The sequence below is a fragment of the Bubalus kerabau genome, chromosome 2 (genome assembly GCF_029407905.1).
Source record: "Bubalus kerabau isolate K-KA32 ecotype Philippines breed swamp buffalo chromosome 2, PCC_UOA_SB_1v2, whole genome shotgun sequence".
NCBI lineage: Eukaryota > Metazoa > Chordata > Mammalia > Artiodactyla > Bovidae > Bubalus > Bubalus kerabau.
In genome coordinates, this window is record NC_073625.1 from 123,923,612 (window position 1) to 123,940,352 (window position 16,741).

At 37.5% G+C, this 16,741-nt stretch overlaps 1 protein-coding gene across 14 annotated transcripts in view; it reads right to left on the reverse strand.

Annotated features, from left to right (window-relative positions):
- TP63 (tumor protein p63) overlaps positions 1–16,741 on the reverse strand; it is a 274,648-nt gene that overhangs the window by 76,475 nt on the left and 181,432 nt on the right. For all 14 annotated transcript variants that reach the window (XM_055568713.1, XM_055568712.1, XM_055568711.1 and 11 more), the window contains one exon: positions 14,723–14,977. In XM_055568713.1, coding sequence (XP_055424688.1) covers positions 14,723–14,977 — 255 coding nt within the window. The remainder of the gene's footprint in view (positions 1–14,722; positions 14,978–16,741) is intronic.

Consider the following 16,741-nt stretch of genomic DNA (forward strand, 5'->3'; position numbering starts at 1 on the left):
ATAGGCTGGCCCCAGCCTACCTCTCGAGCTGCTGCCTCCTATCCGCGACCACAGCTTCAGGCAGAATAGCAGAGTCCTGTCTCCAGGCGAGCAAAGCAGGCTGGCCTCCGTGTTCTTAGCTCAGCTGCTCCACTGCCTCTCCGGAAAGTCTGCTCTCTTCCCCACTGAACCATCTGCCTGGTCATTTGCTATCTTCTTCTTTCTTTCCAGCAACAAACGCCTTCTCTTCTGGATGCATAGACTTTTTTTTTTTTTTTTTTCAATTCAAAGGGAACTTCAGAGACCGCTTGATTCATTCTCTCCCCTAAAACTCAAGTCAGGCTCTCGTTTCTATCTTGAATCACTCCAGGGGCTGTGCACTCACTACCACTGGAGGTGGTGCATTCCAGTCCAGCAGAACCCTGACCATTCTTCCCTCTGAGCTGGAATCTGCCACCCGGTGACTCTCTCCCATCTGTGGTAACTGTGCCCTCGGGGGCCATCCCAACAAATATAGGATGTCCTGGTTTCAGAAAAGTTAGGCAAAAAAAAAAAAAAAGAGCTCTGCTTACTGCTCAACACAATCACCATTTAGAGCATGAGTCCATGTTCTTTGTGGGCTGAAGCTATAAAGATAACTAAAGTGCACTCTACTACTCTCCCAGAGCAAATCAATTATCTCAAAATCGTGCCTTTTACATGGTTAAGGTATTTGTACATCAGAAATATACATGGCAGTGTGCCTGAGTGTCACTCAAACCCACAGGATAAATATTACTCATCTTCCTGGAACTCTAATTTTGAAGATGCTTTTTAAATGAGGGAGATAAATATATTTAAATGTATATTTGTATTAAAATGCAAAATTAAAATGTTTTACAAAAAAATGAACAAATTCTGTTTTTTCTATGGAACCCTTCAGATTATAGTCTCAAGAAGCCCCAGGCAGATAGCATTTTCCCCTGTTCCTAACTGAGGTAAACGCTTTAAGGGCTGTGCTAACACACCTCCACCACGTGGTGGAAGGTGTCAGACGCTAGAGGTACTCCACAGATTGGATTCCCTAGTGCAGTTTCTGACATACCCAAATTCTAATCCTAAATTCAAGACCTAATCTAATAAAAATCACCATTTACCAGGCACTATTATGTACTCTACATTCGTTACGTCTAAACCTACCAATAACCTTATCCCCATTTTAGGGTTGAAGAAACTGCCCTGGAGACAGTGTCTTGCCTAAGGCCACAAAGATAGAGAGAGGTGGAATTCAACCTCAGGTCTATCTGACCACAAAGCCTGAATTCTTTCCACTCACCACTCTGCCTCCTTAGGCACTTTGGCTTGTTACTTTGTTACTTTGGCTTGTTACTAAAGTAAAAGAACCACAGCCCCTGCTTTCAGAAAAAGGCAAAGCTTTGCTGGATGGCTGAGCGCCAACATGGGTCACAATATCTGTAACTTTCAGGCTTGCGAGGTAACTAAAACAGACACACTGTAAGTAGCTCAGATATTTTACATTTTATATATTATAAAATATTTATATCATATCTCATTGTAATTTAGCAATTGGAAGAATATTTTCATTTTAAAACAGGAATTTATGGAAAAAGATAATTCCCTCTTCTGCTTAAATGTTTCAAACATTAATAGCTTTCGTTTCTGGAGTCTCAATCCCAAAGTCAAACAAATTTAGAAAACAATACATTAGGAACTAATCTATGCCCCATGACCATATGCCCAAGCGACAACTTCAACATGAATTTTCAATCCAGTTAAAAAAAGAAAAATCTGTTAGTTTGGGAATGCTTGTGAGCAAGTCTCTCAGAGGGATATAGCCTTTCTCACTGTTCACATATCAGTGTAGGCAGTACCCAGGCAAAAAATATCCATGCTAATTTCTCCCTTTCTAATTAACTTATCTTAACTGAGACCACTGACAAAAGATACTCAAGTAGCTCTGGTCATTTGTTTATATATATACAGAAACCTACTAGGCTCCTCAAAGACAAACAGTATGAATGTCAGAATCAATCCTAAACTCTGTGAATCTAGGCTGTGTTCTGAGTTAGCGGGAAGGAAAACATAGATTCAAAGTAACTGTAATAAAAGAATCCTTCTAAAAGGTAGAAAGAACATGTAATATTTAAAAATACTTCAACACAAAGATACGGTTTCAATTACATTATGGCACCAACTAGAGTTAAAACCCACATCTATCAAAATAAAACCATCATTACTATCATGGGAAAACAGCCTTAAAGTTTTATTGCTTAATTTTATTTTACTAAAACACAAGCAGATAATTACAGAGATTTTCTTTCCTGGAAATTTCAAAGCATTTTAGAAAAGCATATAGAATTATATTTACTTACCATATATTTATTGACTAAGACCATCTAGTACATTTTGTACATTTTGAAGTAAATGTGAAAAGGATTAAGAGTTGATAGGTAAAAGAAAGTAAGTCCCCTTTCCTCCCCTTTTCTAAAATAGATTAGTTAGCTCTTAAAAAAAATACTAAAGGAAATAATAGATATTTTCTTATATGTCAAAGCAAAAACATCCAGCAGGCTATCAAGTGCAGAAATGAATGAAGCGAAGATTTTAGACTAAATTTGAACAATTCATTTGAAATGGTTTGGCTCTTTTCCTCAAAGTAGAAGTCCATGTCATGAAAACACACTCTCAGGGCAACAAAACTGTCTTAGAAAACATCAAACACACAAATTCAAAGTGTACACATTTTCCTTTAAATAACGATCCACTCACTATTTCTAACAAATTATTTCACTTCCTCCCTGTATTGTTCTTCTTTTTGAGTATCCTCTCCCTATTCCCATTTCTAATCCTAAATTATCTAGAGCGGATAATTATACTTGAGTGAAGGTTGAGAGAAGACTTTATGAAAACTTAATAAAAAGACTAATCCTAGCATAACTCTTACACTTTTTAACAGCTATGTCTGAAATGTTTATGCAAAGAAAGGCATTATAGCTGAAAACTGTGGCATTTTCAAGGCAAGAAATCAATTCTGAAATATGAATACATTATAGAAACTTACACAAATAACTATATATTATATTTCATTGCTTCATGAGTAGGAAACTAGACAGGAAGAACTCTATATTTCCTTCTAGTTCTGCTGCTGAATGAGACATCTTCTTTTCCCTAAATCTTAAGTATCTCATCACTTGTCATTCCAACTTCTACAGCAAAAAGTTTATGGATGAGTTACTATTTGTTAAATTATATGATGATTCCCAGAATATTAAATATAAACATTTGCAAGCTATGCCTTTGTCACAATTATATACTAAAGTGTAAACTGTAGTCTTTGAAGATAAACATAAAATCTATTCCATTACCAGTGAATATTATGAGAAAACAATATAAGCCTAAGGAGTGAGTTATCCATGGTAACTCTTAGAGGTTGATAATCTTCCTTTGAAAGACTAATTAAAATAGCTATTTGCCAAGCATCTTCCAGACCTCAGAGCAGTTAGACTAAAGCATTTTAAAAGTGTGCACCTGTTTTTACACACAAAACTTCAATGCATTCTAGGCATGAGAATAAGCAAAGGAAAAAGAGGTTATGTATCTATGTGGATGAGTTTTTTAAAAAAAGGAATTATTAATTATCATAACAGGATATATTTCCTGTGCATCCACTCTAACTGTAGAATTACAGAAAAAGTTATTCCAGATTTCGATTATAAAAATACTATTTATTTTATGAATTGGTCAATCTGCTTTATTAAATGACCAACTAAACATCATTTTCCAAAGGCCTTCCCCACTAAGTGAGGGTAGGTGATAAACTTGAATAGATAGTGCTTAAAGTGGTTGCTTAAAAAAACACCAAATCCTGGGTCTAACACACAAATTGTATCCTCAAATACCTCCACTATCAATCACCAAGGCAAAGGAACCAAACTCTCTATTAGCATGCCACCATTCTCATGACCAGCTGCTTTGGGGAACAGTTATTCCTCTCAAAACCACTCCACTCTGGACAGTGCAGTGGCAGGCAGGGATAGTAAAAACACACCAAAACTCTATTTTCAAATTCAAAAGAATCCAGTTTTTCTTTTCCATTCTTTTTCTTTTTGTTATAAGCAAAATCCATAACAATATATTTAATATTTTAAACAATTCATAAAAATTAAAATGGATTCAATGTCTTAAAATAATGATCTTATACTACAGAAATATCTTGAATATAATTATTAACAAGGGGAATACATTTTGTAATTATTAAATCTAATTCTCCTATTTTGAGAAATGTAGGATTCTCAAATCATGTATCAAATGCACCAAAATTTTGCTCTGTCACATGATAATTTAAATGTTTGTTCCACAGCATATCAGTTTTAGATAAGTCAAGTTTATAAAAGTAATTGTTAGGATTTTATAAGTAAACAATATACATATATCAAGGCATACAAGATATTTAAGCAAATTTTATAGAACTATGAGAATCATTTTGCTATTTTAAACAATTATCATAGCTTATAGGATTTTGCTTTTATGACATACAGTTAATCATATCTATGACTTACTTGATGACAATTCTTTTGTCAGAAACGTAATCCATAATTATAATGTTACTCTTACGGGAAAATGAAATTTGCTTTTCCAAGAATACAGAGTCGTAAAACAAAAAGAGGCAATTTATACCATTTAATGTTGCTGCTGCTGCTGCTAAGTCGCTTCAGTCGTGTCTGACTGTGCGACCCCACAGACGGCAACCCACCAGGCTCCCCTGTCCCTGGGATTCTCCAGGCAAGAACACTGGAGTGGGTTGCCATTTCCTTCTCCAATGCATGAAAGTGAAAAGTGAAAGGGAAGTCGCTCAGTCGTGTTGGACTCTAGCGACCCCATGGACTGCAGCCTACCAGGCTCCTCCGCCCATGGGATTTTCCAGGCAAAAGTACTGGAGTGGGGTGCCATTGCCTTCTCCACCATTTAATGTTAGGACTCTCAATTCATAAATATGAAAATCTCAAATTAACACACAAAGTAGAAGGAACAAGGAAGTAAAGGGGGAGAGAGAAGGAAGGAATATCTTCGAAGCCAAATTACAATTTTTGCAAATTACTCCTTTGTTACTCAGCAAGAGTGAAATATTTATATTTAAATAAATATGTGTATCTATTTTTGCATTTTTAAGAAAAAGAGTAAAGTTTTTTTCTAAGGATCTAGTCAAAATGTTGCTGTTGTTGTTCAGTCGCTAAGTCATATCCAACTCTTTGTGACCTGATGGACTGCAGTTAAAATGATCACAATTTAAAACTGTTACTGGAGCTTCCCTGGTGGCTCAGTGGTAAAGAATCTGTCTGCCAGTGCATGACACACAGGTTCAGTCTTTGGGTCAGGAAGACTCCACATGCCATGGAGCAACTAAGGCTGTGAGCCACAACTACTGAGCCCATGTGCTGCAAGTACTGAAACCCACGTGCTAGAGCCAGTGCTCTGCAACAAGAGAAGCCTCTGCAATGAGAAGACCGGACACCATGACTAGAGACTGGCCCCCACTACAGTGTAGTCCCCGCCTCCCACAACGAGAGAAAAGCCCATGCAGCAACGAAGACCCACTTCAGCCAAAAATATATAAATTAACAATATACATAAATACTTTAAAAAAATAAATAACTCTGTTACTAGTTTGCTGAAATATTACCAATAAAGTACTGAGACTCTTAAGAAAAATAGCATCTGATTAACAATTATAAGATCTAATAGGCTTTAAGAAGACATTATTTTACATTAGAAAAAAAATAACACCTATGCAAACATATATATTCATCCTACATTTATCTCTAGGGACTTGTACACCTATATTGCTTCATTTCAGGTCTGCTTATAAATGGAAAACCTCAAAAAACTGCCTGAATTACAAGCATGGATATGTACTATTCACACAGATAAATCTAAAGACAAAAATGCAGATAATAACGTATTGTGTTTTCTGAGCTTCATCTCTCAGGTTCCCAAAGCACTTAGTAAACTTTAATTAAGCCTCCCAGCAATCCTACCAAGTAAATGTTACAATACCCATTAATAGATGAGCAGAGGCAGAGTCGCTTGCCCCGTGATCACACAGCTTATCAGTGGCCACTGTTGTCCTGAGTTCTGTGTTCTACTCAATGAACCACACTCTTCAGGAGTCTGTCAAATGACATCTCAAATTCAAATGAGGATTCTTACGTTAAGCAATTATTATTCTTTCTATGTAATACAACTTGGAAACTACTCCAAGGAAAAACAAAAAGTCTTTTTAAATGGTATCTTCATATTATTCATTCTATTTTCCACAATATTTAGTCCAGATGATACTGGTAAAACAGCATAAAGAGTAAAACCAAAATTGCAAACTCAGTGAGTAACCCACAAAAAAACACCTGTTTGAGGTACTTGACAATGCAGAATTACCTCCGCATAAAACAATTAGAAGTTACATTCCAAATCTTCAGACCCTTCTAATACAATGACATGGTGACAAATTACACTGTTTTGTTATTTACACTAAGAAATCATGAGTCTTCATTATTAGATTCAAACTCAAATTAGAAGGCTGATTCTATTTGTAAAGTGAGATTCCCTCTCTAATTTACCTCACAATAAATTAGGTTCTACGGTCTCTGGCTACTCCCACTTTCCTTTAAATTTCAGCTGAGGGGAGCCTGATGACGGGGTCGTAATCTTTATTAAAAACCAGAGAGAGATGGCTGTTGTTGTTAAGATCAGTCCCTTGAGGCCCCTGTGTGCCTAATTACAGGACCCCTTGTTCCAAAAACCACTGCATGTCTACAAAACATCTGTAGGGCTTCAAAGAGTCTAAGATTCCTCTTTCTGTTCTGCAATAAACTTCTTTAATCTCAAAATATTAGAAGCTGTTGGGGAGAAAGTTATGTCATTTCACATCTCCTTGCTCCAGTGACCTTACAGACATACGAATTGCTGTTGATATAAAACCATGAGGGTTTATTCCACATGCAGTTCCGTTTACTCATGAAAAGACAGCTGACAGCTAAATACCTTTCATGAGAAAAATACATCTGCCCTTCTCCACCAGAGAGGGTGGAGACTGTTACAAGACTTGATCACACTATGGAAATGGTTAATATCGGGGAATGCAAACATAAGAAGGTGTAAAGCTCACATATGGGAAGACACTGAGTGCAATACATGGCACTCATCCTTCAGGGCTGACTTGAGGATATTTCTGTCCATTTGAAAGATATATTGCATTTTTCTTAAGCCATTAAAAAATACGATGACATCATTATCTGACTATACCTCAATTTCCTGGTAATTTTTGTCCTGGCACACTCTCTATGTATTAATTACAAATCAGTCATCAGTTAGTGAACCGAGAAAACTGATTTGAAGCCCTTTCAATCTCACTGTACTTCTCTGAATGCAGCTTTGGCCAATTTTAGAGAGTTAAGTTATAGAGTCCCATAAACTCTCTAAGGATTAAAACAAAGCAAATATAAGTCTTTCTTTACACCAAGGATCCAATGCTGCATAGTTATATTTTTATAAAACAAAATTTGATAGGAATGTGAAGGTAGCAACGTCACTTACTGTAAGAAAACAAATTGAGAAAAGATCCACTTTGACAATGTGCTGCTTAGTTTATTGCAAGGCAGTGATTAACCTATATGACTTTTGTAAAGAATAGAGAATTATTATTTCTGAACAGAATGCATTCACTAGTAACTTTTCCCTTTGATGCTTGCTCTAGTTTCCACTTTTTTAATTTAAACTTTAAGTAATTATCTCTTGTCACTGCTACATACATTGCAAAGATGGTCTTCAGTCTGACTATTGTTTTGTTTGGTCTGTGGTTTTTACAACTTTTTTTTTTTTTTAATGAATGCTATCTTTTAAAGATATGGAGATATCACATAAGAATCAAGGTTTCTACATGCTCTTGAAAAATTCATCTTTTAACTTCAGGTTTACCTTCCCCCATGACACCATGTTGGAGTTGCAAAGCAAATGCCCTTGTGGACAAGGTATGCAAGCTCACCTTGACACTATGCCCATCCTCACCATTTGACTTGTTTAGGCTACCCTCTAGTCCCCCCAATATCTGAGTTTTCCACTTCCAAGTTAGCTTATTAGTCGAAGTGATTTTTTTTAGAAAAATGAGCCTTATGATCTGATTCCTGTTCTTGATGGAAATTTCCATGGTAATTTATTTCTATCACAATCCTCCTCATAATAATTACCCTTCCAGGAAATCAAAGCTATAGTGAAAAAACAAAAGATCAAGTGGCTGGTTACCAAACTTACTACTATGAATGATAACATAAATGAAGGAGGAGGAGGAGGAAGAAAAGGAAGGTGGCGAGGAAAGGAAGAATGGAGGAGCAGGAAAAAGAGCAGGACAAGGAATAAAAATGAAAAAAAAAAGGGGGGGGGGTTACTGCTCTTCTTTTTGTAGTAGAAAAATAAAGGCAAGTTTTATTTCAATTTGGTGTTTCTTTTTAATCATTGGTCAGTTCTTATAATATCAAAATTTTCCCTTTATAGAGAATCTCTACAGTGCAGTCAGGAAATCACTCAAGCATAACATGGCAAGGCCCTAAACATCAGATTAGGTGAAACTGGTTTATCATGAATACATTAACCTAGAGTTAATTTAAATAAGTTAGGGCAAACTTGCTGACTAAGTTATTCTGCTCTGGACCTGGAGACAACACCTCTACACAAGGGCTTACAATGGAAATTCACTTTAAAGTGCAAAACCTAGAGTTAAGTAAGTAACATGAACCATCCCCAAGAATCTCTAAACCCTTTATTTAGGATATTCTTCCTTAATACTCTGTGACCTAAGAAATAGCTTGGATAACAGGCAACAATACTCAATGTCATTATTTTCTTTATCATGGGAGGGGCATAAAATGACACTCCTTTATGTATCTCTGGAGATTTATAGGACAGCCCTGGCAAGAAGTGAAAATAACTTGTGATTAACAAATGTACCACTGGCAGGAGACAAGTCTATTGACTTCTGTTCCTCAGCAATGAAATCTAACAGCTACTCGGTTAAGATCAGCCCCAGTTAAGGCTCAAGCGTTGATGAGAGAAGTGTTTCCTTTCGACAAAGAAGCTGATAAATCATATTCATCATGGAAAAGTTTGTCTGTACATCATGTCCTTTGATGGGCTATTCTTAAGAGTCCCAAGATTCCAGAAGGCCATGCAATGGGCTGGCTTGCATTAGATTTCTGCAGAGCTGGCAGCCTTCTTCTGGAAGTCTTACATTACAGGTAACCTGATGACAAGCAGGATGGGCCACAGGCATGCATCTCAGCTCGCCTGAGGAGGAGCCAAGGGGAGCAAGCTTGTGTGACCAATAGGCTGGGATCAATGAAACTCTTTTGGGGAACTGGATGTTCCCCTTTCAAATGTCACCTCCCTAATCTCTCCACTTGCTCAAGTTATATTCTTCAAAGCTCTGAACACAACATGAGGCTGGCATGATTAGGAAAGTCAAAGAAGAGGACCTTCTAAATCATGGGTGGAAGAAAAGGCATAGAATTCATGAACAGTGAACAATCAAGCTCAGAATGAAGGGATGCTGTTCAGAACATAGTCATTTCCTTTGGCCATGGCGGAGAAAATAAAGTTTCTTTTTTCATATTTATTAAGGGGTCTGCTGTATGCTGAATATGACTCTGAGCACTAGGTCAAGGTGCCTATTCTATGAGACCTTTATATCTATGGAAGGAAAAAGTCACCAGAGCAAAAGGGATGTATGTCCAAAGGCCAGAGCCATTATCTCAGACTGAGTACAACAGAAAAAGACTAATCTGAGGATTTTCCCAGTATTTGCATGCAGATAATACTGTGTGTCATGGGTTGTGGGAAAAACAGCTCTCAAGATGAATACAGGTCAAGACAGATTGATATTCACACAAAAAAGTCTTGTCCTTGGAGTCCAGCAAAAGAAAGCACTTTACTCCCAGAAGTGGTGTACTTAGCAGTCCTCTCAAAGCTCTAGTAGGTGCCATACAAAACTCCTCTTTTCCTTACTCTCAACTCCAAAAGCATTCCAGCTCAGTACCTGTGGTTCATTTGAATGACCAGGGAGTATTTTGTCAAGTGAATATGACATAATTTATAGCATAGCCAATTCCCCACTGCTGAGCGTGTAGGTTGCCTCCAATACTTTTGGCACAAAAAACCCAGATATTCTTTACTAAAAACAAAGAATTAAAAAAAAAAAAAAAAAGACATCCCCATAAATGAGAAATAAACACTGGAATTCACCAGGTTCGTAAAACTGGAAAAGGTCTTTCTCAGTGAAGGCAAGGAGAGCCTGCATCTGCTTGGACAGACTTAGGAAGGCTGCATGGCCAGCCTGCAGCATGGCAGCCAGCATATGGGAGAGCCTGATACCACCCTATGCCATTTAGTCATGTATTTGATTGGTGGATAATATCACAGTCCTATGGGGCTGCAGTATGCATGCTAACAGCCCAAAAGCACTAGGAAAAAGAAAAAAGATAGAAGATATTTTTCTTTGAATTCTCTCAAATTACTACTTATGGCACAACTGAACACTCAATAAAACTAATCAACTCATGAAGCAAAGAGATTCAAGTTCAGACTCAGTAAATGCATTTGTGTCTATGACTAGCCAGTGCCTTTACACATGCCACATAATCCTCACGATAAAGAAAGTATAAGGAAGGTATGAGCATCCCCATTTGCAGGTGGTACAGTCAGGTTTAAAGAAACTGAACTCTTTGAGCAGGTCCTAAATGCTGCTAGTAAATTTCAGGGTTGAATTCTGCACATAAGTTTCTTTCTATTTTCAAATTACCATACTGACAACTGGCCTATGACTGATGAGTCTTGGCTATAATGCTAGACCAGCACTTTATTATATTAAATGGTAGGCCTCTATCAGAAAGTAGTAATTACATTGTAGAAATAAGAAAGTTTGAAATTAAGTCCTAAATTTCATGTTGGTTTGGGTGTGACTACATGTGAGTATGTCTGTGTGTGTGTGGAAGAGAGAATATGGAAAATGTCATTGTTCTTCACTTTATTTCACTGGAAAAATTTTAAAATAGAAACCACATTTTCATGGAATTGGAAACACACTCATATTTATTATTAGAAACAGAAAAAGCAAAAGAAATATGCACATATACTTTAAAGATATTAATTATATTTTGGCAGTGAGTCTGAGTAAAGCCAGAAATTATAAGAGAAAACTACACAAAAGGATGACAAGTGAAAAAATGGTACAAACAAGATTTTTATTAAAGAATTACCAGAGGACGATGCGCTAAGTGTGACCTTTCCTAATGACAGCTGCTTCTGCTGCTTCCAGCTTGTGGGCAGTTTTTAAAATTTGGTGTTTTATTTTGAAAGACTGCTTTAAAATGTACAGGTGCCTAAGAAATAGATGTTGTATATAATGTAGCATAAAAAAATGTCCTTTGTTAGGTGGTTTCACTCCATGCTACACAGGGCCTGCTAGTGCTTGTACATCCCTGATTCTGTCAGTAAAGAGAAAGACAGTCTAAATAGGATGATAAGTAAGTAAGTGGTCACTCAGTCATGCCTGACTCTGAGACCCCATGGACTGCAGCCTACCAGGCTCCTGTGTCCACGAGATTTTCCAGGCAAGGATACTAGAGTGGGTTGCCATTTCCTTCTCCAGGGGATCTTCCTGACCCAAGGACCAAACCTGGGTCTCCTGCACTGCAGGCAGATTCTTTACCAACTGAGTGACAAGGGAATCCCAAATAGGATGGTAGAAATACTTGAACTGGGAGAGAGGCAAGCCTAGGTTCCTCTATCTCCTGGGCTGGTGATGAACCAAGTAACCTATACTTCTTGAAGTTTCCTCACTTCTAAAACTGGGGAAAACAGCCTTGGTTCTGAGGTTCCACCTGAGACAAATGTATGAGAGAACACTTTAAAATGTGCATCAGTGTGAGGATATACGATATGGCTCAAAGAGTTAGATGCTCCTAATGTATAAGATACCGGTGTCCATGGCTAAGAATTACATGTTTTTAGGTGATCTCAGCAGTTACTCAAACAAGAGTTTAAATGCACTGGATTTAGAAGAAATGTAGCTGGGCCTAAAAGAAATCTAACTGTGAACAAGAAAGAACGCTAATACAAATATAAGTGCCTAGTGCTATATTAGTAGGATGGAATAGACATCTAATTCAATTTCATTCTGTAATATCTATAACATAGACTGCAGACAACTGAACAGAAATCCTAGAAAGGCAAACCAGCTTAATCAAGGTCACTGATTAGTGGCAGGCAAAAACTTGATTAGAAGCTAAGTTCTTCTGCAACTTCCCTGGTGGTCCAATGGCTAAGACTCTGTGCTCCCAATGCAGGGGACTTTAAGATAAACTCTGGTCAGGGAACTAGATCCCACCAGTCCCATGCCTAGTTATTTGTTTGACTAGACACAAGCAAATAAATGATTTTTTTTTTTTTAAGAAAAAGATCCTTCTAAAACCTTTCTATGTTGATGATTAATACTACTTCACCTAAGGAAAGGGAGTACTTTTCACCATATTCACCCTCTTCAGAGGCACAGACTGAATTCTAGAAAGATGAAGTGACTTGGCTAAGGTCATGAGGATGATCATGGTAAGAATCCAGGTTTTCTGCTCCCAAGAGATGCTCTTTCACCACAGTGCCTACCCCTTTTGTAGGGTTCTGATACCACTGCTGCCACATGTAATGAACTTTTACCATGTACTCTACAAAACATTTTCTTTGCTGTTTAACCTACCACTTATGTAAACATGCCTAACCTTTTTTATTGAGACACTGTAATTTTCTGAGAGAGGGGCTTTGATGGAAGATGGTCCAGAACTGTGCTAAAACTGAAAGAAAAAAAAAAAAAAGCCTTAAGATTTCTGTATGAGGAGGCGGGAGGGAAAAATGAGGAAGAAAGATTAATTTAACATTGTAGTTGCATCATTCTCCATCCCTACTCCATGCCCCATCCCCATGCTCCACCCAGCCTAAGCTCCTTTAGAAGGGCAGTGGTTCTCCATTCAGTGGCACCAAATATGTCCATCATCGCTCAGATGCACTCACTCCTACTAAGGTGGAGCTCCACATGAGCATGCTAGATGAGCAGTAGTAAGCTTTGAAGATCAGTGATTGTAAACACCCACTTGGTGACCCCTATTTGGAAACATATCAGGCCTCCATTTATAAAATGGCTGTTCTAGTGGCAAAATATTACTTAGATCAATCAACCAATATATCCTTAAGGCCTATGGACTTAAGTTTATTCACCTGGAGTGTCCACATCCATGAATATTAATATAAAAGAGACTAAACACTATGGCAATTGATTAAAAAAAAAATCACACATTGAGGAGAGATCCAGTTTTAAGCTAATACTTCTGTTATGGTTGAAATAGGAACTATGACAGAACAACTTCTCAAACCATGAAAGAAAAGCACTATGACAAATTCTTAGACATTTGGAACATCCTGATGTGAAATGGTAGAAAAAGAAAGAAAGCACATAATTTGGGGGGCGGGGGGTGGGGAGTAGATGAGGTAGTGTGGTGACAGAATCAGAAATAGGACCAGCTATACAAAAGCCTCGGTAACTTTAGGGATGTCACTGAAACCCCACTTTCCTTCAGTTTTCCCTAGTAAAGTGGGAGTTGCGAAACAAACCCTACTGAGTTCACAAAGAAGTGAGGTCAAGATGGGGGAATGTATGTGAAATTATGCTGGAATTTAGTGTTATTAATGCAGATTGGTTTATCAACTCTGTACTACTGGAGTAAAGCCTCAATACTGTGGCATACAAAGAAGAAAAGCTTTCCAAAGAAAACTATTTGCCAAACAGGAAATAATCTGTTAAAACAATTTGAAAGCTACTTCTCCATGAGAGGATGACATGTGAAAGATTTTTATAATCCAGGCAAAAGTTAACTTCTTTGACAAATGTGTGCCACTTTGGTCTTGGGCATTCTTTGATCAACCATTTAAAACCAGTCTTATAGGTCTCCTCCCTTATAGTTGACCTTTATTCATGCTATAATAAATTATTCAAATCAACTCTAAAATAGAATAAACATTCTTACAGCTTTATAATTTTTAAAATGATCAATGTTTCCTTTTTTTTTTTTTTTTTTTTAGAAAAGTTATGTTTTTCCAACATTTTTAATGAGAATCTCTTTGAACCTATTTCAGGCTTCTGATGTGTAGTTTTTGAGGCCTTTATTTGGGGGAGGGGGAGTTACATGCTTCTAAATGTAATAAATAAATGTGTATCAATAAAGTATGAGTCATGTTAAGGGAACCTACATGTATGAACAAATTTAGGCTTTCCTTAATAAATAGGAACTAGTCTACATTCTTCAGACTGCAAACACATATATCCTAGGATTACATTTCCCATTCGTGTAATGCTTTACATATTTCAAAAAAAGTTCACACAAAAGGTGAGGCAGGCAAGAACATATCAGCTAGAATTACCAGAACACAGTCCTTTGGTTTCCAGATCAGGTCTGTTCCTACTAAATGGTACTTTTTCTCTTTCTGGTTCTGTGTGGAATATTCCAAACCAAAATATCCTTAGAGGACAGGGAGAACATTTCCACCATTCAATATCGAGTTCTAGGCTTTGATGGAGGAGAGCCTCGGGGGTGACAGAGAAATCCCACATACCTGGGGGTCAGGTTCAAGGGCACAGGGGCACCCGTACTCTTACCGTCCACGTCGCGGACTTGGCGGTGCTTGACTGCTGGAAGGACACATCGAAGCTGTGTGGGCCCGGGTAGTCGGTGTTGGAGGGGATGGCGGGTGACGGTGAGAGGGCGTCGAAGGTGGAGCTGGGCTGTGCGTAAGGCGAGGGCGCCGTGACGCTGTTCTGCGCGTGGTCTGTGTTGTAGGGGCTGGTGGACGAGGAGCCGTTCTGGATCTGCTGGTCCATGCTGTTCAGGAGCCCCAGGTTCGTGTATTGTGGCTGCAGGACACCCAGAAACCCGCATGTTAGCCATTTAAGCTGCATATTGTTGCTTCTCAAAAGGCATCTTTTGGTGCATGCCTTCCACAGAGATCAGCCTCAGATTTGCCACACTTTACACTCAAAGGAAAATGACTAATTAGTGATGCATAGTTCAAAACACCAAGAGAAGTGCGAGGCGTGTGGGTATGTTTTGTGAAGACCTGCACAGATCACACAGCTTCATGGGTAGCCTTTGGAAACTGAGTCTCCCCAAGAGCATCTGAAAGTAGATAATGTGCTTATTCGCAAACTGGGCAAAAAACATCACAGTTCAGTAGCTGCTTATGAATTTCTTAAAACAAATGAATACCACCTGCTATTTTTTTCTTCTTCTGTCTTGGTAGTCAGAATGAAAAAGACCACTAGATACACGAGCTCTAGAGAAGATTTAAAGGTCAACTTGTCTACCGAGCAAAATGGTTGTCCTCCAGATTTTCTTTAAGTTTTATTCTAAATTCTGTCTCAGGGTACCAACTTGCCCCCCAAAACTGGGTTCATGAAAACTGGAGGGGAAGGAGTAGCAACGTTAGGAAGAAGCAACTATGTATTTTATTTTTTTCTAAAAATACCTAAGTAAATCTCTTTATTCACAAATATGCAAAATTGTGATTTTTAAGCTTTATCATATGTATTGGCAATTTAAAAACCTCATCATATTTACCTTAAGTTATATGGTGTGTATATTTATTCACTAAAAAACAATAACTTTTAGAAATTAGTGTAGATTATTTGAAAGGAGAGACCACATGTGCAATTTATTTATTTTTAACTTTTTATTTTGTATTGAGGTATAGGCGATTAACAGTGGGTGATAGTTTCAGGTTAACAGTAAAGGGACTCAGCCACACATATTCAGATATCCATTCTGCCCCAAACTCCCCTCCTATCCAGGCTAGAAAGGCAGCTATATATTTTAAAAGGTAACATGATACCATCCAAACAGCCTAATTTTCCATCTGTTCTTTCATTTTCTTTGTAGTAGTTTATTTTCTAAAGCAGAACATGTGTAAGAGAAATATCATCTAGTTATGGTTAAAATTCTATATTTTGTATAATTCAGAAGTACATTAGTTCATATAGTTTCTCTGCCAGAAATTGTATTTCTTCTAGGAAAATCAGCACTGACTAGATAATTCAATAAGACGTTTATTGAAGTAATGATTTAACTTCTCATTTCATTGACAAAAATAATCTTTACTGTATTACTATCAGAAAGGGGAAGTGAGTTGCTCAAACATTGGCTAATAAGCCAAGAGTAGTTATTTTGAAACCAAATCTGATTCCGAGTCTACACCATCACACCTGTCAAACTGATCAGATAATTCAAGTCATTCCCAAGTTAAACTGAACACATTTCTAGAAGCAGCCACCAGCTCGTGTGCTGTTTTCCCTTTGTGAAACCTTCTGACACAGGGAATCCTCATTGTTTCTTCAATTTAGTGATAGGAAAACAAATCAGAAGCAAAGAGAAGGCAGTCCTGTTGGTACACATTTTATAAAGAAAATGAGGAGTCTGGCTCTTCAAATGAAACATAACCAAGAGTCCCAGAAAAAGTCAAATTAAAGAGAACACAAACTTGTAAAGAAATTGATGCTTGAAAATAATTCAACTTAAGTGTAAGGAAGTTATTTTACTAAACTTTAAGTATTTCACATGGGGAGGAGAAGGACTCTGCCATTCCATTCAGTCCAGAGAGCATCTGTCTAAATGTTAACAGTCGC